General features: G+C 41.9%; 1 protein-coding gene across 9 annotated transcripts; it reads left to right on the top strand.

Annotated features, from left to right (window-relative positions):
• Positions 1-6,371: 6,371 nt before the first annotated feature.
• Positions 6,372-26,067, top strand: TBC1D7 (TBC1 domain family member 7). 9 transcript variants are annotated; one of them, XR_003005837.1, is made up of 8 exons: positions 6,372-6,522; positions 7,853-8,009; positions 9,059-9,139; positions 12,579-12,766; positions 16,671-16,808; positions 22,703-22,848; positions 23,927-24,006; positions 24,108-24,237. XR_003005837.1 is itself a non-coding variant. In XM_024764314.1 (8 exons), exons 2-8 carry the CDS (start codon positions 7,898-7,900, stop codon positions 25,356-25,358), a joined length of 882 nt encoding a protein of 293 aa, XP_024620082.1. In that variant the 5' UTR covers positions 6,372-6,522; positions 7,890-7,897; the 3' UTR covers positions 25,359-26,067. The 9 variants fall into 9 exon arrangements, 5 of the variants coding, with proteins under 5 accessions (XP_024620082.1, XP_024620065.1, XP_024620105.1 ...); XR_003005836.1 differs by having other exon boundaries at positions 23,927-24,022; XR_003005831.1 differs by having other exon boundaries at positions 23,808-23,963; positions 24,108-24,209.

Below are 26,067 nucleotides of genomic sequence, written 5' to 3'. Positions count from 1 at the left end.
TCCCAAAAAAAAAAAAAAAAAAAAAAAAAATACACAAATCAACAAATGGGTATACTACTTTAACAGAATAAAGCATAAAGATCGCAATCATCTCAATAGATACAGAAATGACATTTGATAAAATCCAACATCATTTCATGATTTAAAAAACTCTCAATAAATTTGGTATATAAGGAATATACCTCAACATAGTAAAGGCTGTACAAGACAAACTCATAGCTAACATCATACTCAACAATGAAAAGCTGAAAGCTTTTCCTCTAAGATCAGGAACAAGACAAGGATGCCAACTCATCCTGCTATTTGTGACAACATGGATGAACCTAGAGGACATTATGCTAAATGAAATAAGCCAAGCAGAGGGAAAAAATGGATACGCATAAGATTCTCCACCCAACAACAGCAAGATACATAGTAAGAGTATATCGAACGTTTACTGAGGTAAACCATTAAATAATTCCCTATAGTTTTAAAAGAATTCAAGTCATAACAAGTATATTATCTGACCACAATGGAATTAAATTAAGAATCAGAAATAGGAGGATCTCTGGAAAATTCCTCAAATCTTTGGAAACTAAATAACCTACTTCTAAATAATCCATGGTTCAATGAAGAAATCAAAGGGAATTAGGAAGGATTATGAACTGAGTTATTTAAATTTGTGGGATGCTGTTAAAGTAATACTCAGGGAGAAATTATAGTAATAAATGCATATATTATTAAAAAAAAAAGTCTCCAAGCACTTTCCACCTTAAGAATCTAGAAAAAAAGAGCAAATTAAACTACAGAAAACAGAAGAAAGGTAAGAATAAAAATCAGAATGGAAATCAATGAAGTAGAAAATGGAAAAATAATAGAGAAAAATCAATAAAACCTAAAACTGGTTCTTTGAGAAGATCAACTAAATTGATAAACCTCCTGCCAGACTGATCAGGAAAAAAAGAGAGAAGATACAAATTACCAAGATCATTGAGTGAGAGAGGTAGGTGATCTCACTATAGGACATGGAACTGCAAATCCCACAGCCACTAAAAGGATAATAAAGATACGTTATGGAAAACTTTACGGCAATAAATTTTAAAACTTAAATGAAATGGAGAAATTTCTAGAAAGACCTAAACTACCAAAGCTTAATCAAGAAGAAATAGATGTCCTGCATAGCCCTCTATCTTTTAAAGACATTGCATACAGAGCTTAAAACCTTCTCACAAAAAAATCTCTATGCCCGGATGGTTTCCTTAGTGTATCCTACCAAACATTCAAGGAAGAACAAACACCAGTTGTACACAAACTCTTCCAAAAAATAGAAGTGGAAGAAGGAATACTTCCCAACTTGTTCTATGAGGTCAGCATTAGCCTGACAGTAAAACCAAATAAAGACTTTACAAGAAAAAGAACATCATCCCTCATGAAAATAGATGCAAAATTTATAAACAAAGTTCTAGTAAATCAAATCCAACAATATATAAAAACGGTAATACATCATGATCAAGTGATGTTTATCCCAGGAATGCACAATCTGTTTACCTTTGAAAATCAATCCGTGTAATTCACCATATTAACAAAGTACTTAAGAAAAACCACGTGATTATCTCCATGCAGAAAAAGCATTTGGCGAATTCTAACATCTGTTCCTGATAAGAATGCCTTTGGGAGATGTGTTTTGCTGGCTCTGAGGCCTGCAGCTTTGGGGTCTCTCTCTACTTTCTCCTACATGTGCCCTGCTTGCTCTCTACTGCTTCTGGAAATTCTTCAGCTACTTTATTTTTTTTTTCTAGTTTCACTGAAACTGAAATGGAGTTTTCATTTTAACTTTGATGACTTTACCTGCCATCTTGACACTAAAAGGGCCAAAGATTCATGCAAAATATAAAACAGGGCAAAGGTCAAATAATTACCAGTGGCTAATGGATTCATTATTAGCTAAATGACCCCATGTGCACGAGGCAACCTCTGACCTCTGACCAGAGGTTTCCATATACCAGGACAGTATTGGAAGGCTATAATCACATCCACATAATACATATCCTACCAGTTTTGACAGGTAAAGTAATATTTCCTCCCTGTAACAGGACAGCTCTGTATACAATCATGTATCCCGAAAAAGGGTCATGAAAACACACCACTAGTGCCAAACGATGCAAGTATAAAGTAGGCTTTATTAGAGGGAAAATTTACAAGTAGAAAATAGTGGAGCGTATGCAATCCTTCGATTCTATTCCACAGCTTAGGCAGGGCATAGAGGGTCCATGCACTGCAGCCAAACATCACAATCAAGGGGAGCCCTTTCCCCTTAATTTTTCACATATTTACAGTGATGGGGTTGGGTGAAGCACAGATCTGCTATGACACTAAGGGAAGCTCCCTGGTCAGAAAGGGGAGCTCTGCGGGCCTGCAGCTGGTGTCTGCCTGTGATTAGCCAACTCAGACCTGCTGAACAAGTTCTCCACCAAATGACTGAAATGAAGGAGAAAATGAGCCTCCGGGATTTGTCCCTCTTCAGATGTTTTGGAGGCATGATTTTATATGTCAGTCACCTGAATTTATATATTCCCCCAATCACGCTTTAATGGATTTTTTTTTACTATGTTAATTTTGCTTGCTGCTCAAAATGAAGACAGTTGCCTTAGAGCTATAACCTCACTGGGTCTCCATTGCCTTATCTCTTAAAAAAAGAGGGGCGGGCGGTGGAGGTTGCTGGTATTTGATAATTGCTGTGCTACCACAGGTGAATTTAAAAAGATGTGATGCCGTTCCTAAACACTTTGTGCTGCTTTCATACCCTGAAATCTAGCTCTCAGCCCCATCACATTGACTGGAACGGGCTGACCTTTGAGTCCCTTTCAATCTTGAAAGTGAGTTGACTAGCAGGGCAGTTATTCCCATAATTTTAGTGAGAATAATTAACCACCAGAGGGTAGTCAGGTTACAGGGCGTTAAGGGGTGAAGGTAGCAAGGGATACACATTCAAACAAGGGGCACCTGTGACGTTTAAAATTCTTATTTCCATTCAGTTTCACAAAATTTTATTGCCTGCTAAGATTACGATAAGTGCTGTGGAAGAAAGGAAAAGTGAAGGTGAGTATGGGAAGGTTGAGATTCAGGTTTGCCGTTTTAGGTAGGGTGCTTGGAATAGGACTTTGGAGGGAACATTCGTTCAAAATCGAGGTGAGGGAATAGGCCACGTGGTTCTCTGGGGAAACAGCATTTCAAGCGTAGAGGACAGACATGAGAAGGACGCTGGTATTTGATAAGGTAAAAGGGGTTAGACGATGCAGACACTGGTTTTTACTCTGGGTGAAATGGGGAGCCATTGCAGGAGTTTGAGCAGAGGAAGGACATTTTTAAACGGTCACTCTGGCTGCAGTGTTAAGAATCGTCTCCAAGAGACTTATTTCCCATAGAAGCTTCCAAATATTGTGTGTCAGCTCATCAAAAAGCACAGTGAATGACAGTTAAAGGCAACCATGTTCTGTCACCATTTAGCTAATAGGAGCCAATTCACATATAACCTCACTGTGTCAGGTGCCAGGCATTGCCAAGAACTTTACACATTTTCTCACTTCATCCTTCCAATACCTCTGTGAGATCATCACCACTATTCTACTTTAAAGGTAAGAAAAAGAAGATTGTAAAACTTAGTGACCGGTCCAAAGTTTAGATGAAGTAAATGGAATTCTTGAAAGCTAAACCTTGAAAAACTCTACTTGCTAATGTAAAGAAACACTGCCTAAGGAAGGCTTAGAACCCCAGTGCTGAAGAGCTAAAGATGGTGTTTGCGGGGTCGGGGAGAGAAGCACAGGTGTTTGCCTTCAACCATCACGCACTTCTTTTTTAAAGTTCCGTGTAGCCGTTGCACCACAAACCTACTGACACCGTAACTGGACTGACTTTGGTGTTGTTGATTTCTAAGAGTCTCTCTAGAGCTTCGCCCCTGTGTGGTCTGCTCTGTACACATTTGGGCTCTTAGGGAAGCTGCTCCCATCACTGAACTGACTTCTTTAGGTGGTACTGAGACCATGGGTCAAATCCATTTCACCTGCCTTTACTCATCAAGGTCGTTTTAAGGCTGCATGTCCTCCAGGTGGCCCGTGGCCTAAGCTATAAAGTAACGGGGATGGGGCGGGTGCACAGCCATCAGTGCAAGGGCAAGGCCTTAGTGCGTGACTGTCCGTGGTCTCGCTCTGCCAACGGTCAGCATCGCAGTGGCCCTGGTGGTGGCGGTCACCCTGGGTCACAGTCTGTGGGACCCAACTCTGTTTGGGGGGCCTGAGGAGCCTGAGGGCTGGCTGGGTGCTGGGTGCCTGGCTCCCTCAGTGATGATGGCGGGGCTGAGTCTGGGGACCCGGCCCTGAAGGTGCTTCCAGCTGAGACCTGCCAGTTCAGCCGAGTCTGGGTGAAGGCCAGAGGACCCACACCCGGGTGCTGGATGAATGCACCTAGCGAGGGTACCCGGTCCACACAGCGACCCCCTCTTCTTAGGACCTGGGCCTCAGAGGACTGAAAGTTGAGCCTTAGGACTTTGACCAAGTAAAATGAGGGGTAGTGATGTTACTTTGCTTACGGGATTTGTTACCTTTAGGAGTATTACACCTTTAGATATAAAGTCGTAGAACAGAGAATAACATTTGTTTTGATGGAGGTTTACAGGAACATAGTGACCTGACCGTGACCTGGTCTACGTGGGCAGCTGCAAGAACAAAGGATCGGACACCAAGAAGTTTTCAACAACTAACCACAGCCCTCCCTCACCTTTCCTGTAAAGGGGTTTTTTAAACCACCTGTCTCCTTGCATGGCCCTGCAATAAACCTTTCTCTGCTTCAAACTCTGACATTTCTGTATTGCTGGGCTCCCTGTGCGTTGGGCACAGGGACTCGCGTTCGGTAACAGTAAGATGTTTGCCCAAGTTGTTTTGCAGGAACTTGGAATCAGCTGTGTCTAGTTTGAACTGAGCTGGTTAAGACTAGATGGGACCACTGACCCTCCAACTGGGCATGCGTGAGTTTCTGCTTGGTGATCTTTTGAACGTGCAAAGGCCTGTAGCTTAGTTACACCTGCGTAGAATGACCTTCCCACACCTTTTCCCAATCACCTTTCCCATGACTCTGATCTTCCTGCTGCTTTTTTAGCCCATAAGTATCCCAAGCCTCTTTCAGGGAAGCCGATTTGAGATGGTTCTCCCTCTCTTTGCTGCAAACCTCGGTGTCTCAGCGTTTGGCTTGCTATGCATTGGACAAAACAAACCTGGCTCGGTAACAGTTCCTCGCAAACCCAAGTGGTTTAAAAACCCACTCATCTGGTGCTGCTTGGAGGGCCGTCCCTGAGACCAGTGCTGGTCTGTGACAAGGTAAGCAGAGAAAGTGTTTATAAACTTTAATAGCTATTTTAAAGAGTAATTTTGTCTGCTGAGTCTAAAAACTTGGGGCTTGTATATCTTGTTTTTAAACTTCAGTTTTCAAAGAATTTATAGTGTTTTAACTGAGAGGCTGAATATACAGACAGTGGTCGACCATATATGAAAATAGAATGGACCCACAACCTGCCTAGGAAAACAACCCCTTATCCACAAAAACCAGCCTAGGAAGCCAGCCTGACTGCTAGCTGTAGAAACCACCCAGGAAGTGGAACAATAACTACTGTAGCAACTGGCCTGGACTTGATTAGTAACTTACAGCTTCCCTAATTTGTATCCCTGCTTTTCAACTTAGGACCAGCCAGAGAAAGCCAGATGTGGCTAACGGATCACATATGACACCCGGCTTTTCTTCTACCTGCAGCTTCCCCATGCCAACAGCCTCCCACGAGGGCACACCTGAAGCCTTCCCTTTTTTTCCACTATCAACCTTTCCCCTCCTCTGCCTGCCTTTGAGTTTCTGCCCAAATAGAAGTGATAGTGGGGCTGACTCTCTCGTACAGCAAATTCTTAATAAGTTGCTTTACACTTCTCATTTGGTTGGTCACGTATTTCCACATACCAGGAAAAAGGAAATAAAAACAAAGCAGGGGTCTGCCACCGCAGACAGATTAAGGAGCACCATCCTGGGGTCTGCGATCACCTCCAGGGTAGGGTTGGGGAGAGCATCACGGGCACTCACCGCCCGGGACAGCGGGAGTAAGGTAGTCGCGAGATTCTCCAGACCAGGAATGAGTAGGGGGAGCAGGGAGACGGGTGCGGGAAATGGGCGGGGAGCTTGAGATGCTAGATTGACTTGCATCCCGTTACTTCACGTGTCTGGGTCGCAGAGTCTGCAACCCCACGGCGTGGCGCGGGGGGGAGGGGGTGGAGCTTCCGCGCAGGCTCTCGGCGCACGCGCGCTCTCGGCACCGCCCCGTGGAACGGAGTAACGTCACGTCCGGCGGACGCCGCGGCTGCTGGGTATTATCTCCTGGGCGCGGGTGTTCAGCCGTCTCCCTCCGCCCGGCGGGCCCTGGGTGGTCGGCAGGTCAGCGCACCGGGTCAGGTTTCCGCTGCCTCGCCGGAGCACTTAGTCTGAACCCGGGTGTGGTTTCCACTACTAGAGGTGAAGCATAATAGGGAGAGTGGCACCTGGGGTCTTGGATCAGGGTGTGTTTACTTTTCCCGTCAGGTGGGCGCTGCTGGACAGCAAGGAAACTTACTTTATTTCCTCCAGGAGGACGCGTTTGCTGTTGAATTGCAGTCAGAGGATGGTGTCCTTAGACGGCAGCCAGCGAATCGCCTTGCAGCTGTTTGGATGCTGCTTTTAAATAAATCCCACCTTATTTAGTGTTTTAATGCTTTGAAATCCTGCTTTTAAAAAACGTTTGGTCCTAAGAGCTCAGTACCCTGTAGAATTCCTCAACCTAAACGAATTCTGTTCTTTCCTGTGCCCGAATCGTCTCAGTGAGGATCTTGTCAATAAGGAACACCTTGGCTGTCTAGAACTCAACCCTCCCCTAGCCCCTGGGGACATCTCGGAATTTATAAAACCTGAGGGTTATACTCTGCACCGATGCTTTAAGCGTTTGGGGCAGGCAGTGGTATATTTTTTGGAAAATGCATTACATCCATTCTGTTCTTAAAACACAGACCTAATTTGACTTTTCCTGATGACTTGCCTTCAGTCCTACTGAAGGTTATTGTGAAAGAACCAGAGAGACCAGCGAACTTTTTGAGTTCTGATGCCAGATTCTAAGTCATTATTTTGTCTCCAACTCTGTGATATCACTTGTCAACCAGCTACATTCCTGCCCCTCTTCTGGTTTATAATTTAATGCTTAATCTGTTGTGGATTTTGAATTGACAATTACATAGGATAGAATTGTGTTTAAAGGAAAATTAAGTGAGGAACTTGGGTTTGTGGGTTGTTTTTTTTTTTACTCTTTTTATAACTTAGTTTTTTGTTTTACAAAATGCCCATTTTAGAAAAGACAGCTAAGCCAAAGAAAGAAAATTAAAATCATCTGGAATCCTGCCTAAAGATAACCATTGTTAACATTTCGGAATACTCTTAATTTTAAAAAAAATTTTAAAACAGTCATCATGTATATTTGGTAATCCCTTTTGCATGACATTTTTGTCTTCCTATTTCAGTAACTTTTTTCTTTGAACGTGTGTAACGGCTGCAGAATATACCATTGTGCTAGGTTCTCTCCTAATAGGAGTGCTAAGGCATGAACCTTGTGCCATCTGTTACAGCAGCTCAGAGGACTTTTGTTTTGTATCTTGGTTTTTGGCCAAGGTGCAAAGGTGAGGTGATGTTAGGGTGTGTAAAAGGGAAGGTTTAATACTGAGTTCTATGCAAGGGCAGGCCATTTATCATAGTGTATCAGATTCATGGAAAAGTTGGAGAAAATCATTCAGTTTTTCATCAATTCTTCATTTGTTTTTAGGCTCACTTTTTTCTGCTCCCTATTCTGTCTCTCCAAGAATGAAACATGACTGAGGACTCCCAGAGAAACTTCCGTTCAGTATATTATGAAAAAGTGGGGTTTCGTGGAGTTGAAGAAAAGAAATCATTAGAAATTCTCCTAAAAGATGACTGTCTGGGTGAGTTTTATAAGTTAAATTTACCTTATTGGTTCTCAGTCATTCCCAGATCTTCTGAAATTAAATGTTACCTTTAAAGATGTCCAGAGGTATTGGTTACCTGCTGTATTTTTTTAGTGATCGGATGGCAGTAGAATGGTATATTTTGGGAGAAGTTAAGGATTTTTCAAGTTTATATTTCACTGAGTCAGAGCCAGACCTTTTTGAAAGGCCTCTTTAGAAGTCAGTAATATTTTTTTCTCTTATTAGATCCATGTACTTTCTTTTCTCAATTTTCAGAGGTGTCCTCATAGCTTCTGGGTAAATTTGCAGCAACTCTTGCCATGATTTTCTTTTATGGATACTGAAACTGCATTATATATTGACATTTTTATTCTAAGCCAGTCATAATAAGGTCTGTTCTATTGCTAATTAAAGTAGAATAAACCGAGCCATAGTTAAAAACAGTAGTTTAAATGCATAGTGTTTTAAAATTTCAGAAACATTTCCCACCTGATCTTTGATCCTCACTAGGCAGTCTGTGTTGTAAGTATTATAATCCTCACTTGACAAGTAGGGAAATTGAGGCCCAAGATGGTTGAATGTGGCTTACTGGTGAATGTGGGGATTTGCAGGCTGACTGTGCCACTCACCGGCGATGTAAACTTAAAGTCGCAAACTGCTCTGAGCTTCAGTTTCTGCATCTTTGAAACAATAACTACCCAACAAGCTTGCGATGTGGATAAATGAAATAAGTTCTATAAATAGTAACTACTGCTTATATTATAGTGAATGTAGTAATATATGCAAAATGCATCTCCTACACCGTGAAACACTAATTGTTTTTAAATAGCTAGTTGGGAAAAAAAATACATAGCTAGTGGGAACACCTGGGCTGGAAGTCAGTCTAGTGTTACCTTTCCTAGATTTGCTGATTGTATAGCAGCCTGCCTCTGAAGAGATGTCTTACTATACTTTTGGTTTTCAGACATGAAATGCATCTTTACCTATTGTGATCAGCATGAAAAGCATCTAATCGTTTTGCGTTTTTCTTCTTTTTCTTCCTCTAGATATTGAGAAACTTTGTACTTTTAGTCAGAGGTTCCCGCTCCCATCCATGTACCGTGCATTGGTCTGGAAGGTGCTTCTAGGTATGATTTCCAAGAGTTGGAAGCTTTATCTTCAAAAATGTTGAATGATGGGATCACTGGCATCTTATCAGTCAGAAAAAGGATTTCTTTAGGCCTTTTACTGGGTACTGGGTCTAACCTCGGGAGCCTGAATCACCACTCACTTTGGAAGCCTGGAAGGAGGTGACCTTCAGAGGCGGTCCACTGCGTGTCACTCTTGAGTGTCAGGTGACATTAGAAGAGACAGTGGCGCACCTTCCTGAGACAAGGTGTGGGAAGAGCGTTGGGCCGGGAGAAAGGCGAACTGGTCTGGGCTTTACTGTCAGCTTAGTAACCTTCCAGAAGATGCCAGTAGGCCTCTTTTTTTTTTTTTTTTTTTTCCTTTTTTTCTTTCATCTGTAAAATGAGGGTATTGAGCTAAATTAACTCCTAGGGTTTAGCTGTTGATTTGTTAGTCTGTGACTCCCAGCTGTAGAGGTATAACTTCCTAAGGAGTGCTGTCAGAATCAAAAAAGAATTGAAGAGTTTTTACTTCCTAGAAGCGCAAATGAATAACTTACAGTGAAGAGTGGCTGAAGGAGAAGGAAAAACAGTCTCGCTCAGTTTCTGTGGAAGAAAACGTGTATTAAGTGCCCCAAGTGACTGGCAGTATGCCTTTTGAGCTAAGGATTTTTTTTTTCTATTACTGCTGAGCCTGCTGATGTAGAAAATACCCATCCATTACTACTCTCCTTTTCTTTCTTTAAAAAATAAACAAAAGTTAGGATAATCCTAGAATTCCCTTGTGAGGCAGGTATCAATATTGCAATTTTACCGATGGGGAAAAAGGACTGAAGCGAAATAACTTGCCTGAGGCCTTATAGCCTGTGAGTGGCAGAGCTAGGATTTGAGCTCAGGTTTGTAGAGCCCATTTGAAGTTAGGCTAGATTTATAGACCTTGTCTTCTTTCCAAGATGTACTATATTTTCAGGACCTGAAAAATCTGGAGTCCCGAATCTGATTATGTAAGGTGGGGCCAGCGAGGGAATGCAAGCCGTGCTAGAAAGCACTGTGCATTTTGCCTTTTTCGTTGTGCCTCTTGCCAGCCTTTGTACACTTACTTTTCTAATAGGTCACCATGCGGTTAAATTATAGAGAATGTGTGAAAACGACCTCAGTTTTTCCCTGAGTATTTTAAAAATATTAGTGTTTCCAGTGCCCATCAAAGTAAATGCCTTCCAGGGGTGCCTTTTAGGTGGGAATGTCGATCATATTTATATCTGCTGAGAAAGACTGTGTGTCTTATTAACTGATAATGCCAGTGGGTTAGTATGAGATGGACAGTTGTACTTTGCAGCTGAGTGCCAAGGGCTGTCAGGCTGTTCATCACCTCTTTTTCGTGGCTTGCTTTATCAGGTGAGTCTCCCTTGTTCTAGCCGTTAAAGGCACTCGAGGGACTTTCTTGGTGGCGCAGTGGTTAAGAATCCGCCTGCCAATGCAGGGGACACGGGTTCGAGCCCTGCTCTGGGAAGATCCCACAGGCTTCAGCGCAACTAAGCCCGTGCGCCACAACTGCTGAGCCCGTGTGCCACAGCTACTGAAGCCCGCGTGCCTAGAGCCTGTGCTCTGCAACGAGAAGCCACTGCAATGAGAAGCCCGCCCACCACAATGAAGAGTAGACCCTGCTCACCACAACTAGAGAAAGCCCATGCACAGCAATGAAGACCCAAGGCAGCCAAAAATTAATTAATTAATTAAAAAGGCACTCGAGATTTAGAGCTGCCACACTATATTGGGAGTTTGTTTCCAACATTAACCTCCCACCATGTTAGTCTTCTGAGCTCATCCAAGTTACGTTTCCCAGAATGTTCTTTAGAATACTGGATCTGTGGTAGTTTGCACCAAAGAGAGATCCATAGTCAAGTGTACTAGCTAATAACACTTACACTAGCTTAGTATGTGCCATGTACTTTTAGTGTTTTATGTATGTTACTTTGTTGAGTCAGCATTAGAGTTGTGTGAGATGGGTATTATTCTTCCCATTCTTCAGATGGAGAAGCTAAGGCACAGGAAGATCAAGTAAGTTGCTGAGGGTCACCCTGCCGGTTAACTGTAGAGCTAGACTTCAGACTCAGGAACTTTGACTCTGGAGCTTGGGCTACGGTACAGTTTCATGAAGTTTAATGAGGCTGGGGTAAATAAAGCAAGATGTTTTTCTTTATAGCAAAACTTAAAGCCTTAATTTCATTGTCACCACTTCCCAAATCTGTTTGACTCTGGTACCCTTTTTCTCATGAAGACCCTTGGGGCTCATGTTCTGCAGAGAACATTTGGTGAAATGCTTACCCATCCTATTTCCTGCCTTTGGAAGATAAGGAGACAAGTCCCCGGAGAGACATTTGTGAGCATCTTGGTGTTAACACCTCTGGGACTAGTTGACTGAAGGCCCATCCAGTGCTCTTTCCAGTGTGTTTTCTCCATGCCATTTGTTTGTATTTAAAAAAATGTGGTTCTTGCCCCAAAGTCTAATGAGAAGACATCATGTTTAAATATATTAATGAGCGTAAAATGGCATTGAAATGTAATATAAGGTCACTTTGGTAGTGAAAATTAGAGATTTTTTTTTTCCTTCTAAAGAGACTTTAGGACTTTGAGCAAGTTTTAGTTGTTGGGGAAGAAAAGGACTTGACCACTTGGTGGTGGTTCTAAGATGAAGGGGGCTGTGTTGTCAGCTACAGCTCCCTTAACAAAATACCACAGACTGGGTGGCTTAAATAATAATTTATATCCTCACAGTTCTGGAGGCTGGGAAGTCCAAGGTCAAGGTGCTGGCTGATTTTGTTCCTGGTGAAGCATCACCTCCTGGTTTGCTGTGTCCTCACACGGCAGAGAGAGAAACCACACCAGCTCTGGTGGCTCTTCCTTTTCTTACAAGGGCACTAGCCCTGTTGGATTAGGGCCCCACCTTATGACTTCTTTTAACCTTAATTACCTCCTAAAGGCCCTGTTGCCAAATATAGTCACATTGGGGGTTAGGGCTTCAACATATGAATTGTGGAGGTTGGGGGATGGGAACAATTCCATATTAGGGGCCAAGCACAGCAACTGGAGATAGGCCTTTAGCAGCTAAGGGTGGCCCAAGGCTGACAGCCATAAACTTGAATTAAATCATTATTGTAATTGGTGTGATTTATCTTGAATTTATGTGGCACATTTATTCAAAGCCTTTATGATGTTTCATTTCTCTTTAATATCAATGATATAATTGCCATTCGAATATTGATAGTATTTAAAATTTGATTTATAGTGTGAATTTCTAAAAGCTAATCTCTACGGTAACTAAATATTTGTGTGAGTTCTAGTCTAATTGTGGTAGGCAGCTTTGCACAGGATTCTCTTTCATAGAAGAGGAATTTGGATTGGTGCCTCAGTATTTTGCCCTCTTTTTTTTTTTTTTCCCCCCCGCCCCGGGTCTCTATAGGCATCTTGCCTCCACACCATGAGTCCCATGCCCAGGTGATGATGTATCGCAAGGAGCAGTACTCTGATGTCCTTCACGCCCTGGAAGTCATTCGCTTTATCAGTGATGCCACACCTCAGGTTGAAGTCTATCTCTACATGCATCGGCTAGAGTCTGGGAAGTTGCCTCGAAGCCCCTCCTTTGCACTGGTCAGTGGTGCTTTTGTGTGACCCTTGGTTCAGCTTTAGACCTGCTCCGTCTGCCAGCCTTTGTTTGCATTATGTTTCACCTTAGAAACTTTCCATGGCTCTTTGTAGAATAAAAGCAACACATCTTTCCCAGACATTCATAGCCCTGTACGTTTTGACCCAATCTCCCTAATGTTTTAAAATTTTGTTTTGAAGTAATTTAAAAGTTATAGAAAAGTTGCAAGAATACTATCAAGAAATCCCACATACCCTCTATCTCGGTTCCCTAGTCATTAACATTTTACTATGTTTGCTTTCTCATTTTTCCTATATATGTATACATATTTTTCTTCCAAACCAGTTGAGAATAAGACGTAGACGCGGCATCCCATTCCTTCAGATTCCTGCAGTGTATACTTGCTAAAGATGAGAACACTCCCCTAGGTGACCATAGTTCTGTCATCAACACCAAGGAAATGACATTGATATAGTATTAACATCTAATCTTCAGACTCCATTCCCGTCTGACCAATTGTCCCAGTAATGCCCTTTATCTAAACAATAAAAGTTATGGTTCAGAACTTATCAAACTTTCAACTACTAGTTTTACCATTTGTTGACGATTAAATTTTTTTTTTTCTGTTTTAATTCTTCATTTTAAGATAGCAGAAAAAAGTTGCATAAAGAGTTAAGTGTTCCCATATACCTTCACCTAGCATCCTCAAATGTGACATCTTAATTATACTCTGGTTACTTATCAAAACCAGAGAATTAGCAGTGATACAATACTATAATCTATAGGTGTTATTGAAATTTTGCTGACTGTCCCACCGATGTTCTTTTTCTGGTCCAGCATCCAATCTGGGATCATGCATTATGTTTACCATGTCTTAGTTGCCTTTAATCTGGAACAGTCCCTCAGTCTTCCTCTGTCTTTCGTGACCTTGACAGTTGTGAAGAGTACCGGCCAGGAGAACATTTCTCAGTTTGGGTTTGTATGTTTCCTCATGATTAAAATCTAGTTATGCGTTTCTGGCAGGAATTCCGCAGAAATACGATACTTAGTGCTCTTACTGCTAACTTTGATCACTTGGTTAAGGTGGTGTCTGCCAGGTTTTTTCAAGGTAAGGTTGCCGTTTTCCCTTTGTAATTAATAAGTAACTTGTGGGGAGGTACTTTGAGACTGTGTAATTATCAATCCACTGACTCTGGCCTGAAACAATTTTTACTGTGCTGATTGCCAAATGGTGATCTTCTAACTCCTTCGTTCCTTCTGAATTTATTCGTTGACTTTTCTGTAAGGAAGAGTTTTCCCTTCTCCCTCATTTATGTATATCAGTATGAATTTATAGATTCCTCTTTTATTCAATGGCCTATAATTCATTACTGCCATTATTTTGATGTTAAAATTGTCCCATATTTAGCCAGCAGGAGCCCCTTCAAGCTGACTTCTGTGTCTTTTATATTTTTAATTATTTTGTGGTACGCGGGCCTCCCACTGTTGTGGCCTCTCCCGTTGCGGAGCACAGGCTCCGGACACGGAGGCCCAGCAGCCATGGCTCACGGGCCCAGCCACTCCACAGCACGTGGGATCTTCCCGGACCGGGGCACGAACCTGTGTCCCCTGCATCGGCAGGCGAACTCTCAACCACTGTGCCACCAGGGAAGCCCTGTGACTTCTGTGTCTTTTTGACAAGTTCCCATCATTTTGAGCACTTTCTTACTTTCTGGCACAAAAAGATATTCCAGGCTCATTTTGTACTTTCCCTACCCCAGGCTTGGAATCAGGCTTTTCTTTTTTTTTGGAGTATTATAGCTAGAAACCAAGAACAGGGTGCTAGGTATATTCATTGTCCCTGGTGTGTCATTGCCTCTAGGCCCTCTCAGCAGACAGCTAGGAAATCTACACACACCTATATGTTTATATATCTATTTATTTCTATATTGAAGACCCTGAGTTAATGTCAGAAGTGCCAATTCCTTTCTAATATCACAAGTTCATTTTAGCCCTCACCCTTTTTATATTTGCAACTTCCTTCTCTGGCAGTGACAGTGAGGCTGATGGAAGCCTCTTCTTATTTGTATTTATTTCTTTGCTCGTTCCTCTGTCTGTGACCAACACGGCCGGCCACCTCTCTGGCCCTGGCCTGCAGGCCACACAGGCCTTGTAGTCACTGGCTGCCTCCTTGGCCCTGACCCCTCCTTGGCCTCAGGCCCACAGGCTCCAGCCTGCTTTATAGATTTCCCCTTTGACAAACCGCTCACTCTAGTTTCTTGGACTGCTTATTGTTTATAAAGGGAAGAGAGGGGGAGTGGAGGAGGGCAGGCAAAGTAATGACTATAGCTCTTGGGCTTTGGCTATTTTAATACAACTTGCAGTTCACTCTAAGCATCTTAACTTTTGGCTAAAACAGAGTGAGTTCGGAAGAGGGATTTGCCTGCAAACTGCTGTTCTGTAATTGTTTTGGTGGCTGTTGAAGACTGCAGGGTGCTAGCACAGCAGTTCGGACTTCGACTTGTTCTTTCTTTTTGAGGCTGCTTTGGGTCCCATGGGCAAATCTTAGGTCGTCCACTCTGATGAAGTTTATCAAGAGAGAACATTCCTGAAAATAGTTGGAATCCTCAAACTTTACATTTTATTTCCCATCGGCAGAATGCAGTTAGCTGTTAGTACTACACAAGTTCCTAAACTGTATATGAAGTTAGGTTAGATTATCCATTAGCTCAAGAGATCTAGGTGGTAGGTTATCGTTTCCACCTCATCCCTGTTCAGCTTTCCAGGCTCGAGGTCCAGGCACCTGTACCATGGCCTCAGGCTGACGTGCTGTCCAAGTTTTGTTCTGGGCTCAAGCCTCCTTGGTCACCAAGCCCTAGAAGCTGTATTTTCCTTATCTTTTAATGAGACTTGTGTGACAGTGCTTGGCACAGGGCTGGGCACGTAGAAGCTGACTTCAGCTGGAGGGCGCTGGTCCTCTTGGCTGTGTCTCAGAGTAACTGGGAGCAATGTTGAGATGCCAGGTTCAGGAGCACCCAGCACAGCGCCAGGGCCGGGTGGGAGTCCACGAAAGGAGACTTTCTGCTGTTCTTGACATTTTGTAGAATGTTCATAAGTGGATAGGAGGCCTAAAATGCAATACTTCTGTTAAAATAGGTATTTTGGTTTTAACTTGGGACTTCTTAGGGGAGTAGAAGGAAGCCTTTTAGTTTCTTTTCAATGTTTAAAACCCTTCAGCTGTTAAATCCTAGATGAAAAATGTAAAGCTTTTGGTGTAAGATATGGTGTTAGAAAACAGATTTTTCAAGTGGATTCCAGTTTTTATGAGACTTCTTTCGAAACTTACTTGAGGGTTTGCTTTCATGCTCTGAGTATTGACACAGGGTTTGAGAAATGCCATTCTTCTGAGTCCTAAAATTCCGATTCTAGGGTCATTTTTAGCTTTTTAGGTGCTTAAAGATAGAACAAAAATGTAAAGCTATGTATGAATGCTTTGAAATAAAATGCTTATTTAGTCCTTTTGGGGTCATTTAATGTTTGCAAATTATTGACCGAGGTCTCCAATTGTTTGCTGTTTATCACTTCTGTTTGAAAGGAATTCTCCTCCAGCGCAGAGAATACTCTGGGGTGTAGAGTCAGCCCTTGCTTAGGGTTTGTGTTGACTCTTTGACCTAAATGTTAGAAGCTGAAAAATCTCTGAATGTTCAGCTTGAAAGCTGAGTGTTCAGAAGCAGCGCCGACTCAGATTCCTCTGATTACTCATCCTCATCTCCCCTTGGTCATCTTTTTAGTGAGGGACTGTGCGCTTTCGGTCCCACTTTGATTTATTGCAGGTCCTTCAGAATCTAGGGAGCAAGGCTTCATTATTATTAAAGAATTCTGTATTTCTCTCTTCTACCTCCCTCTTGAGAGTTATTATTAATCTTGCAGGAGCCAGAAGATGAAGTATTTCTTGCCATTGCTAAAGCCATGGAAGAGATGGTGGAAGATAGCATTGACTGTTACTGGCTCACCCGATGCTTTGTGAACCAACTGAATAACAAGTACCGGGATTTTCTACCCCAGCTGGTGAGGGATGCTGTTATGGCTATTTTGGGGTGGGCGTGAGCAATGGTAATGGGGGCCCTCAGGAAATGGCCTTTACCTCCCGGTGCTGCTACCATTATGCGTGGACCCTCTGTGGTGGGAATCAGCAGATACCTTCTGTAAAAGGCCAGATGGTAAATGTTTCCAGCTTGGGGGGCTGGGTGTGTATGTCTCTGTTGCAAGCACACAGCTCTGCTGTTGTCACACAAAATACGTAAAAGCATGATTGTGGCCGGATTTGGCCTCTGCAGGCTGTAGCTGGCCCACCCCCCACTCTATGGTATTCCTTATCTTGATCCAGAATCCCCTGACTTTAGCTAGAATTATCCGTCTGTACTAAGGTTTAAGTTTGGCTGTGTAGAATGGGAAGCCCAAGTAACAGAGGCTTTGTCTTCTCTCACGTAAGCAGAAGTCTGGAGGCGAGGCAGCCCAGGGCTGGTGCCAGAGCCATTGTATGGCCAGGGACCCAGGCTCGTGTCCTCCTGTACTAGCCACCTTAGGTGTGATCCTTCCTCTCGTGATCCCATGACAGATGCTGGAGTGACAGCCATGACGTCCCTGTTCTAGGCAGGAAGGGAAAAGCAAAGACGAAAGTAAAGGAGGAGAAGTGACAAGCCAGGCCAGCCTGTCCCCCTTAAACAGACTTGCCTTCTGCATGACTATTGGCGGGCAGGACTGTGTCACCAGGCCGCCCCAGTTTTCAGTGGAGCCTGGGAAATGTGGTCGGTTCGTTTTAGCCGGGCACACTGTGATCTCACATTAGAGTCGGGACTCTGTGAGGAAGACAGCTGGTGGTCTGTACACTCTGACTTGGGAAACTGGAGACCAGCGCTTGTGTCATCAGCACAAGCCAGGGGTCCTTTGCCATTCTCTTTGCCCAGTGTTTTTCCTCATTTTATAAAAACGAGTCTTTTAAGTCATTGAATTGTTTCACTTGGACATTCTGTTGAAAGCAGTAACCGTGTACAGGACGCAGGGTCAGGTGCGGGGCACAGGTCAGCCGAGCCCTGGAGATCCATCCCTGCTGTGTCCGTTAGGGTGGTCGGCGAGACTCTTCGGCCCTCCGTTTCCCAGGGCACTGAACAGGAGTGTTTTTTATGTACTTGCCTTAAGTAAAATTTGATTTTAGAATTTTGAAATTTAATTCACTTAATTTCAATAAATAAAAGCACGGCATTGGAGCATATGGAAATGTTAGCTGCCTAATTAAATCAAAAGGTGCAAATCATACTGTGATTCGCTTTTCTTATTGGAGTAAATGCAGTAGCATTTTGATAGTTTGTTTAAAAATTCATTATTTTTAATAACATAAGTAACATACATTCTCGAAGTATTAAGTAATCCAAATGAATCCAGTGTTGTCACAGACCTGCACCAGCGCCTCCCCTCCCCCACTTTCTAAGACGTGGGCGTTGTCATCAGCTTGGTGTGTATTTGTCTAGACTATTTTATGTGCATTGGAATGGATGGGGTTGCGAGTGCATTCCCATGAACACGTGTGTGTGTGTACGTATATAACATATATATATATAATTTTTTTAAATGTAAGTATTATACTGTTTATACGGCCCTACAATTCTTTTTAAAAATTAATGTCTGGGAGCTTTTCCATGTCAATACACATAGGTAGTTTTCAGTCCTGACTTCCTATTAGTACCACCTGTGAGCTCTTAAAAATGATCAAACCAATGAAATCAGAATCTTCAGGGGGGTGAGGCCCCAGAATTCTTCTTTTTTAAAACTCCAAGTGATTCTGAAATGAGGCTAGGATTGAGAGTCGCTCATTTAGAACCACTTTAAAAAGTTCTCATAGTATTTTCTGTTAAGAATTTGCCCTAATTTAATGTAAAGGCTCCATGCTGACAGTCCCACTCTGTGTACGTGATGTGTTCCCATGTGTATACGTGTGTGTGTGTCTCTAGGGTGGGTTACCTATACAACAGATGCTCAATTGCAAGAGACATACTTAAATTTGTTAACTACCAGGTTACTTACCCAGAAGTTGTACCAGTTTTGCTTCCCCCAACAGTTTGAGATTTCCTGTTTTCCACCCCATTGCCAGTACTTGATAGTATCACTCTCTTAACATTTTTCCAATCTGATAGTGAAATCGTAGCCCATTTTAATTTCCATTGCCTCATTTTTGAGTGAAGTTAAGCAGCTTTGGGTATGTTTATTGGCATCATATTTGTCTACCTTTTTGTTTTGTTTCCGTCTTTCCTTTTTTTTTTTTTTTGGTAAGAATTATTGCTATATGCTGGATATTTGTCCTTTGTTAAGTAAGTTAAATATTTTCTCTGAAAATATTTCTCCCTGTTGTGTAAAGATGTAAAGGTTTGATACCATTGGATTTATCAGTATTTCTTCTGCTGTTTTGTATCGCAGTTAGAAAGCCCTTTCTAATCCCGAGATTTAAAAACAAGTTTTTAAAAAGCTTCTAACTTTTAAAAATATTTGAATATTTTAAAATTTAGTTCTTTAATTGGTGAAGGACTTACCTTTGCAACTGGCATCAGACGCAGACGTGACTGTTTCTTTTGTGGTTATAACTGCAGCACAGCTTCAGCCAGCACCCCACCGCCCTCTTCCTCCTCACACTGGTCAACAGTTTGAGAACATGATTCATGCCAACCAAGATTAAATTTGCTTTGCTGATGAATTATTTCATCTTAACACATCTGTTTATACAGATGAGGAAACTGAAGCACAGAGCAGTTAAGTAACTTGTCCAAGGCCACACAGTTAATAAGCAGTAGAACTACCACTTACGCTGTTGGTCACTTCATTCTTTTCTTCACAGATTTGTAATGCCCTCTTTATCATGTACTAGGTTTATATATATATTTATCTCTTTCTGGACTCCTTTTTTTTTTTCTATCAAGGTACTTGTCTGTTTCCTGGCCAGTACCATATGACTTACCTTAACTTCCTAGCATATTTTCATAGCTGGTAGGGAAATTTCCCTCTTATTGTTCTTTTTCAAAAATGCCTTGAGCTTTTTTTTTTGTTAAAGAAATGCATTTTAGAATGGGCAAGATACTTAATGTCCCTATGTCCCCTGAACCTTAATTTCCCCATCTTCAGAAAAGGGGGTTTATTTTCACATGTACATTATAGTGCCTAGCACAGTTTTTTTTTATAGTTGCAAATTTTTTTTAAGGTTCAGAATGTATAAGAAAAGCTAAATTTCCTTTGTGTTGCTATTTGATTTAGCCATCAAGTGACTTAAACTTTTTGTGTGTGTGTGACTTAAACTTTTAAAGTCAAGTTTTAAAAAAACTTGTCTTTAGTTAAACCTTGTTTAGTCCAGCTTAAAATTTTTTATTGTTGTATACTAGATCTCTTCTGCCTAGCTTTTTGTTAGTTTCTATAATCTTGTCTGTCATCTTTTCAGATTTTTGTGGTTTTGCCAAACTTGTTATCACAGAGCATAGGTTGTTGCATAATCCTGGGGAAATGTGCACATGATAGACAGTGACGGGCTTTTGACATCCAAAGAAAAGAATATTTCTGGTGATGATGCCTTTATGTTGTAGTGTTCTGATTTATAGTATTACATCACAGCTTTCCTCTCCATACAAGCTTTTGGAAATTCTCTTTGATGAGGCCTGCGATTACCAAGGAGAGTAGAGGCCAGCTTCAGTGGTGTGACATGGAAGGTCTCTGTTGTTCGCTTCAGATCAGACTGCCTTTAAGCCATCTCAGTCTTAACTGTGTTTAGTCATTAAAGTGAGTGAGTTTTCTTTCCTTGCCATTGATATAATTTTTAAAAGCTGTCCTAAAGAGAGGGTTTTTTCTTTTAATAAACACTATTAGCAGCCTCTTCTTAAGTTTAATATAAATTCCTCTCAAGGTGGTTAAATCTCTTACCAGGTTTTGCCTTCTGTTGAGGTATGCTTTATTTCCTTAAAAGTAAGTATATGAGAGTCATGGAAATGTTGGAAATAACCTAAATGTTTTACAGTAAAATATAAATAAAATCATCACATCTACCATTTCTACCATTTGCTGTGTCCTAAAAATTTCAGGCAGTATAAATGTCATCTTCCACTAAAAAGAAAAAACAGCACACGTGGTATGTATTTATATTCACCCTCTTAGACTTAGCAGTAGTATCTGATACACGTTTTTCTTCCCTGCTTTATTATTTTTTTTAACCTAATATATGCTGGGGATTATGCCATGAGCAGTATATAGAGACGTTCCTTATTCCTTTTCACAGCTGCATACCACTCCATCCTAGTTTATTCAACCCATCCTCTATTGTTGGCTAATTGAGATGTTTCCATTCTCTTGCTGTTATAACAGGTGAATAGCTTTGTGCATGTATCTTTTTGTATATTTGCCAGTATATATGGGGGATAGATTTCCTAGAAATGAATGGACCTAGATCAAGGGGTAAAGGCATATGTTACTCAGCTAGGTTTTTTTCAAATTCCTCTTTGTAGAGCTCATACCCTTTTGCATACTCGTGATCAACAGATGAGAACACCAGTTTCCCTATAGCCTCGCCAACCTGGTATGTGTTCTTGCCAGCATGATCGGTGAGAAAGGATACCTTACTATAGTTTCAGGTTGCATTTCTTTTATTATAGCCAGGTTGAGCATCTTTTCATATGGGTTAGAGCCATGTGCATTTTTTTCCTATAGAGGTTTTGGCATTTTCCTTTTTTAGAAGCTCTCTTTATTTAGGGATATTTATCCTTTAAGCTGGACCAGATATCAATGCGTGGCCCTCTTTGCCTGGCCAAGTCCCATCCCTTCTTCGTGGGCCAGCTCAAACGTCAGCTGTCCTGGGAAACTCTTTCTGGCTTCTTAAGTATATGGGTTAGGATTTCCACCTGGATGTGCTTTTTCCCATCATAGCATCTCTGCCTTCAAGGAGCTTCCAGCCTGGTTGAGAGAGCTGCAAAGAGCTAACTATAACACACTGTGATAAAGCTATCTTGCTTTTTACTCCCTTCCCTATATATGTAGCAGTGTCTGGCTACGGTGGACATCGTAAAGGTTATGAATTGCCTCTTCGGCAGAAGTACAGTGGTGCAGATATTTAGTTAAAAAAAAAAATTGCATTTGGCCAGGTGATATGGGATCTGGTCGTGCCCTTCTGGATAGAGAGTACAGACTTGAGGGTTTGACTTTAGGATCCGTGCTTTGCCAGAGAACCCTGTAAATACAGCAGACCCGTCTGGGAGCCAGCTTCGTTAGCTCCCATCCCAGTCTTCTAGTGTCGGCTGTTGTGTAACCTTACATGGGAGAGGCTGCCAGACGGAACCCTGGAGCATTGTCCCCCTGTGTTATTCCTGTACCTCTCCGGAATTCTTGTGTACATCTTGCTGGGGACAGAGCTACCCCTGTTGTAGCTGCCAAGTGCAGAGTGTGCTCCACGTGGGTCAGCGTACGTGGCATCAGTGACTGCTGGGCCTTTTCATCTCCATTCTTCCTAGTTCCCTGTCCCCGCTTTAGTCCCACTCTGTTTCTTTGGTCTTAACCCTTGTCCTTTCCCTGAACATAAACCTGCTGCCCTAGAGCAGTCAGAACGCGGGCCTTTCTTAGCTCCCCAGAGCAACTGAATTTTGGTTTGGGCTTTTGTCTTAGGTTGTCGAATCTGGCTAGCACAATTGGGACTAACTAGGATGACTAACGGTTCCTTTTAGCCTGGGACTGTCCCAGGAAACCCCTTAGTCCTGGACGCTTGGTTCCTCTGGTTAGTTCTGACCTGGGAAACTGCTGTCTCACCAGTGACTTAAATGAGCCTGAAGCTTTGTCTTCTAGCATTTCCTGCGTTCAGCATGTACACTTTTTCATCACAGGCTGTAAGATCCGGTAACATTATGTCACAGGAACTGAGTAATCTCTTCCCGTTTAATCATTAGCCAAAGGCTTTTGAGCAATACTTGAACCTGGAAGATAGCCGACTGCTGCGTCATCTGAAGACGAGCTCTGCAGTGTCCAAACTGCCCTATGATCTCTGGTTCAAGAGATGCTTCGCCGGCTGCTTGCCTGAATCCAGCTTACAGAGGCAAGTATTTCTTTCAAATACGGACTGCAGGCTCAGAGGCAGAAAAATCCTGTGTTTTTTTTTTTTTTTTTTAACGTGATCATCTTGGAATATGAATTTGCTTTAGAACAATACAATAATTTGATGCTGACTTCTCCAGCAGCTAACGTAACAACACACGATTCTGCTTATTATATATAAAGTTAGAAACATTAGAAATATATTAATATAAATATTAAAAATGTTACAACATACGGTTAGAGAAATTGAAGGCCCTCAATGTGTTCGATGCTGTTCAGTATTCCCATGTGAAATAGTCTCTAGGAGTACATGTGGGCTTTTCCAGAAATGGAGCAGGTCCTAGAGGAAACGTGTATTTCTAAAGTAGCTGAAGGCAGTGAGAGACTTGAGACTCAAACTCAGCTCTTCATCAACTTCAGATGCGTTACGGGTATTTCGGTATCCTGGATCACCCTATCCACAGCTTTGCAGTTGAGGAGAAAGGTAAATGTACAGAGGACATTACAAGACAATGCATTTGGCATGTATAGAATAATATCAACTGTAAGAGTTTATAGGAGTTATCAGAATAGTTATTTTAGAGTATATTCAGTAACTGGCTCCTTAATGAATTTAAACCGCTGGAAAATGAAATTGAATTTATCATTTCATCTGCTGCTTTTGTTGTTCCTTACCATGTAATGATTATATTAACATTACAAAATGTTAGTAAAATCTAAGCTTTGGTTTAGGACTTTCCTGCCCGAAAATGTCAGTTTTGAAACATTAGGGAATTGGCATACTGGTCAATTCCTAGCAGAGCAAATATTGATACTTTCTAGCCATGGTTCCTTTTTTCCTTCCACTGCTGATTGTGTCTGAAATAGATTTCAAATGGCTGATCTGTGTTGTTTTCCTTGATGATGATTTCTTCATAGCTCTTCTCTGAAGCTCATGAACTCAGCCCTCTGTATCCGCAGATGTGCATCTGTGGATTCAGCTGATCCTGTGCTGTGTTTATAATTTGTGGTTGGTTGAATCCTTGGATGTGGAATCTGCAGATATAGAAGGCTGACTGTACTACCTCATTTCACACAAGGGACTTGAGCCTCCACGGATCTTGGTAGCCACAGCAAGTGAGTCCTGGAACCAATTCCCTGGGGATACTGAGGGACAACGGTACTTAAAAGAAAATGTAATTTGATTTAATTTTGAAATTTGAGCTGTTTAGATAAACATAAACTTCAGACTCGTAATTTGATTATATCTTTATTTTGCAGGGTTTGGGATAAAGTTATAAGTGGATCCTGTAAGATACTAGTTTTTGTAGCTGTGGAAATTCTCTTAACCTTTAAAATAAAAGTAATGGCACTGAACGGTGCAGAGAAGATAACAAAGTTTCTGGAAAATGTAAGTGTACTTTGTTTTGTTTTAATTTTGAATCTAGAAGGGAAGTCAGTTTAGCAAGCCAGATGTTTCTATTGCATTAGATTATTTCAGAGACATAGTATACTTTTACATCATAAGAAACGATTTTCCCCTGGAAGTTTCACGTTGCTCTGTGGATGGTAGTGCAGTCCTTTGGGGTCAGTGGTCTGAGCAGCAAGTCTCCATGAGTGTATGCGCCCGGGACTGGAGTCTCATCCCCTGATGTGACCCCTAGGAGGTTTGTCAAGAAAAGGAAGAGGTGAGATCTTTACTTTAGGGTGACTGATCTTTGTTGCTGGAAAAGGGAACCTGATGTTCTGAGGGATTTTGTAAGTCCTTTCACTTCTGTTGCTATCTCTGGTAGAGTCCCAGTTGGATTTGTTAATGTGCTGAAATGTAAACTGAGAGCATGTTGAAAAGGGTCAGAATGAATCTGTTTTTCCCCGTCTTTGTATCTTAGAATCCCCTTAACCAGGCGAGAAGAGGTGGAAGTACAGAGACTTAGGTGTGAGTGAATTTCACTGGACCCCAAGTCTATATATTTTAATCAGTCAATGTTAACAGTTGAACAGTGGCCCAGTAAATAAGTACTAAGTGAAGGTACGTTGGATCAAAGAACCGTCATCGTTGTAATAATTAGTGGCTCACAGTGCCAGGGCCACTGCTGAGTATTTTTTGTGAATTATGTCATGTAACCCGGTAAAGAGCCCTGTGAATTGCGGCTATCATTTGCCTCATTTTAGAGACGGGGATCTGAACCCAGGGAGCTCAGATAACCTGCCCAAGAGTCCGCAAGTAGTGGGCAGTGCAGGATTCGACCCTAGGTGGTATGACACGACTGCTCCTTGCTGCGGCCTCAGGTGGCACGTGAAACAGATCCTGGCACTAGCCTCCTGTGCGATTGCTTTCTGAAAAATGCTGAAAACTCCAGTGGAAATGAGATTTGTACCAGAGTGAAAATGAGGGAGATACTGAAGTCGGAAACACATTTCAGAGACTGGTTTGCTTGTTCACAGATCCCCCAGGACAGCTCGGATGCGATTGTGAGCAAGGCCATCGACTTATGGCACAAACACTGCGGGACCCCGGTCCACTCCGCCTGAACATTCCTGACATTGTGGACAGTCTGCCAGGCCTGCCCAGAGGGCTTTTTTGGGACATGATCTACTAAACTGATAATAGGGTTCTCACTTTGGTACTCAAAGTGTAATTGTTTTCCCAGCAAAATTTATTTAAGATACCTGGAGTCACTGTGTTGTGGAATGGCATTTTCTGATTACACAGAACTACAGAGTTCAACTCTGAATAGCATTTAAAAAAATTTTTATTTTATTGAAGTATATAGGTGATTTACAATGTGTTAATTTCTGTACAGCAAAATGATTCAGTTATACATACATATACATTCTTTTTCGTATTCCTTTCCGTTATGGCTGATCACAGGGTATTGAATATAGTCCCCTGTGCTTATACAATAGGAACTTGTTCTGAACAGCATTTTGAAAGCGTTGTTTGAAAATAGCTCCCAGCTTGTAAAGCGGTTGAGTCAGGGTGGGTGGGTGCTTCAGTAAGCAGGGTGTAACCAAGCTTGCCCTGCTCCTCTCTACTTAGCACCAAGCTAGTTACTTTCTAAGGTCTATTTCTGGAATGGCAAACAACTTCCTTACGTTGACAACTCGGATTCCGCTTTTGTTGAGACAGTACCTGTTGAAATCTAAGCTGACTTTCTAAATCTTCTGAAATCTGAATCTGCTTTCTGAGACTTTGTCTTGCTAAATAGGTTTAAATAAAGGCCTTGCTTTTTTTTTTTTC

The sequence above is a fragment of the Neophocaena asiaeorientalis genome, unplaced genomic scaffold (genome assembly GCF_003031525.2).
Source record: "Neophocaena asiaeorientalis asiaeorientalis breed wild unplaced genomic scaffold, Neophocaena_asiaeorientalis_V1.1 scaffold427, whole genome shotgun sequence".
Classification (NCBI taxonomy): Eukaryota; Metazoa; Chordata; class Mammalia; order Artiodactyla; family Phocoenidae; genus Neophocaena; species Neophocaena asiaeorientalis.
The sequence above is the reverse complement of the archived record's forward strand: the minus strand, read 5'-3'. Positions and strand labels throughout refer to the sequence as shown.

Bases quoted from the DNA above. Each gene is read 5' to 3' on its own strand.
- TBC1D7 (XM_024764314.1), top strand. From the start codon at position 7,898: ATGACTGAGGACTCCCAGAGAAACTTCCGTTCAGTATATTATGAAAAA. The intron at 12,767-16,670 runs GTCAGTGGTGCT...TTAATCTTGCAG, and splicing joins GAAGCCCCTCCTTTGCACTG to GAGCCAGAAGATGAAGTATT. The intron at 22,849-24,107 runs GCAAGTATTTCT...TTTATTTTGCAG, and splicing joins CCTGAATCCAGCTTACAGAG to GGTTTGGGATAAAGTTATAA.